The sequence below is a fragment of the Lycium barbarum genome, chromosome 9 (genome assembly GCF_019175385.1).
Source record: "Lycium barbarum isolate Lr01 chromosome 9, ASM1917538v2, whole genome shotgun sequence".
Taxonomy (NCBI): Eukaryota; Viridiplantae; Streptophyta; class Magnoliopsida; order Solanales; family Solanaceae; genus Lycium; species Lycium barbarum.
In genome coordinates, this window is record NC_083345.1 from 29,589,368 (window position 1) to 29,592,570 (window position 3,203).

Below are 3,203 nucleotides of genomic sequence, written 5' to 3' on the forward strand. Positions count from 1 at the left end.
AAGGTTGAAAGGGTGAGAGATGGGCTATTCAATTGTGGGGCTTGAGAAAGAGAAAATATGCATTTGCATTATTATTCACCTCGTCTTAATTGCGTGAAGTTATTTGATTAGGCATGAAATTTAAAAATAAAAAAAAACTTTAGAATTAATGTCTAAAATAAGTTATATTTTTGTCGTTATAAAATATCTGATGAAGAATAAAATGATAAGCTTAGACTTAAAAATATTATTCTCCTCGGTCCATTTTACTTGTCGTCCTTATTAAAAATAAGTGATCCAAAAAAGTTTTCTTTTTAGAAAATTAAGATATAATTAAGTACTTTTGGCCCTTACTCAATAAATGTTGGAGAAAATTAATGTGGTAAAAAAAAAGGTAGCATTAAATTAATTAAATTATCTTTTTAATTAATATTTTCTTAAAAAATGTTAAAAAAACATGACATGACAAGTAAAATTAACCATAGAGACTAAATATTAAAAAAGTCATTTCTTTTGATACTGATTAACAAAACAAAAAATGTGACGTTGGACAGAGGGAGTATTATTTTAATTTTAATTCAATGGCCCCTCGCATTCCTTTCAATTTCAATGAAAAGGACAAAACTTAGATCACCATTAAAACTCCCCAGATTCACTTTATTACCAGAGTGAGGCTCATAGAATATCAAGTACATAAACTAAAGTTGTTCAAAAGAACTTCTTCATTTCTTTCCTAAAAGTTCACCCTAAAAAGAGCAAATAGAACAAGGCCCCTAGTCTATCTTGTAGTTGAACTTATCCATTACCCATTAATCATTAGGGGATATTGAACTCTTTTTTCACTGGATTATTAGCACTTTGAGGATGGAGCATATATAGTTCTAGTCTTTGAGGCAGCCTTTTATTTTTTGCAAAATTGTTGTCACCCTGTTCTTCTTTTTGCACTCTTTAGCTTATCCATATTCTATTAAAGTCCTCATTTTTTTTTTGCTTCTGAGAAAGTTGTTACTAATGTATTAGTGATGTTGAGGAACAATTCAAGAAGAGCAGTGAGCAGCAAACAAAGTCACATGGCTGAAAACAAATCCTTTCCTTCTCATATCAAAAACAATACAAACAACAACCCCATTTCACAATTCTTAGCTTCTCCAAGATTTTTCAATGGCCTTTTGACTGGAAGCCTATCTGATGTTGACTCTGAAATTAGCCCAAAGTCCATTCTTGATGCCAAGCAAATGTTCAATCTTGGTAACCCTTTTGGGTATGACAGAAGCAGCACAAATTCAGCCACTTATATGGACAAAAAGCATAAGTTGGAATCAGAAGGTATTAAACTTGTTTTGGTGGACCCTATTGAGAATCAAGAAAGCACTAACACTCCTTGTTCAAAGGCAAATTGCAAAATGGTTCTGTTTGGAACAGAGCTTAAAGTTCAAAATACTTATGTTGAGTCTCCAAATTCCCCAACAGATTTTGGTATCAAGACTAGGGATTCTCAACTTTTAGCATTTGGAACTGTAAAAGAAGAAAAAGATTCATCAAGGGGTATTGCAGAAGGACTGAGTTTGAAGGAAATGGAGAGTTCTGAGGAGTATACATGTGTGATCACTCATGGTCCTAATCCAAAAACAACTCATATATTTGATAATTGTGTTGTTGACTGCTATTGTGCTAATCTGCTTAATAATTGATGTTGCAGAGGCCAAAGACATCTCTACATGTACAGGCAAAATTGAAGTAAAACCAAAGAAACAATCTCTCTTCTTCCTCTCCTCTTTCTTTTTCCCTTCTACTTTTTTGTTTAACTGGTTGTGTATAATTATTTTAGGTTTATTGCAATTTAATATGTTCAGTAATTACCTCAGAGCTGTGTTATTTTAGTGCTTCAATTATATTAATATAGATGTAATGATCAAGTTAAGGAGAAATGTATGACTTTGGACTAGTGAGATTTTTCGGTATTTACCTTTAGCTTCTTTAAGGGAGAGGATATGATGAAAGAGCAGCTGGTCTTTTCTAACTTTTATTATGATCATGAACGAAATGGTGACTCTTTATTGTTTTGATTCTAATACTGCTCTCTCTTCTCTTCCCCCTACCCCCCCCCCCCCCAACCCCTCGCTCCCCCCCCCCCGTTATTTTTTAGGGAAAAAGGTCAAAAATATTCTTCTACTTTCATTTACATAGTTTGTTCTCTGATATAAGTTGGACTATTTATGCCCCTGCCATTACGAAAGTAAACAACAGTACCCTCAAATCGATGTCGTTATGCATCCGGTCCTTCAATGAATTGATTTTCCTTTATGAGCCTAATGCTGCATATGAGTTCAAAGTTATGATCTTAAAATTACCATAACATTTATCTCTATAAAAATGACTAAAAATGAAATATCGTCATATAAATTGAATCAGAGCGAGTATTTACTATTTTCTTCTTCCCGATTTATGTGACATTTCTTTTTTAGTCAATCTTTTTATATTTAGTAATAATAATTTAATTGTATACTTATTATTTTTCCCTTGGTGAGACTTGTAAGATGATTTGTAGCCATAGAAATTTCAATAGCTTGTTTTAGATTAGAGATCAAAATTTTTATTTTCTTTTAAATTTTGTACTCAATCAAACATCCTCATATAAATAGGAACAGAAGAGCAGGGGCGAATCCAGGTATAAAAAATGGATCACGTAAACATATGGTCACCCGACTAAACTCAATATATTACGTATATAATCCGTAAAATATATCTAATATTAACTAAAGGAACACATGCTCAAACTAGACTAAATGGAGCACTGGCTAACTGCTATCTTTAATCCCTTAAGGTTGTGGGATCGAATCCTACTAAATATACTTTTGTGTCTTTTAAAAAAAAAATCTAAGGTAAACTCGTCCTTTTGAAATCCTGAATTCACCACCTAAGTATTAAAGAAATGGTATTGGTAGGTATAAGGTGTGACAAAATCATTTTGGATTTTTCTACTTATAGCGTGTCGACCGATCATTAACCAATCTTCCATTTTCTTTGTTTTCCGTCTCATATCATGCAGCTTATTCATTCATAAGTTATTCAAGGGAAAAGGATCAAATATGGACAAAATTGCAGCAAGCCTCTTCTTGCTAGGCCTCAATGTGGGAGCATGACCACCACCATAATATGTTCTGAACCTACTGAAAAACAAAGAACCATGGCTAAGACCAAGTAAGAGAACGCGCCACACGCGC

The 3,203-nt window shown here is 33.0% G+C and overlaps 1 protein-coding gene across 1 annotated transcript; it reads left to right on the forward strand.

The window, feature by feature from the left end:
- The first annotated feature begins 634 nt into the window (after positions 1-634).
- On the forward strand, positions 635-1,924 carry LOC132610910 (FCS-Like Zinc finger 8-like). Its single transcript, XM_060325321.1, has one exon. The coding sequence runs from the start codon at positions 1,002-1,004 to the stop codon at positions 1,668-1,670; it is 669 nt and encodes a 222-aa protein (XP_060181304.1). The 5' UTR covers positions 635-1,001; the 3' UTR covers positions 1,671-1,924.
- Positions 1,925-3,203: the final 1,279 nt, after the last annotated feature.

What these genes read in the sequence shown, in the direction of transcription:
- LOC132610910 (XM_060325321.1), top strand. Translation starts at nt 1,002, where the DNA reads ATGTTGAGGAACAATTCAAGAAGAGCAGTGAGCAGCAAACAAAGTCAC.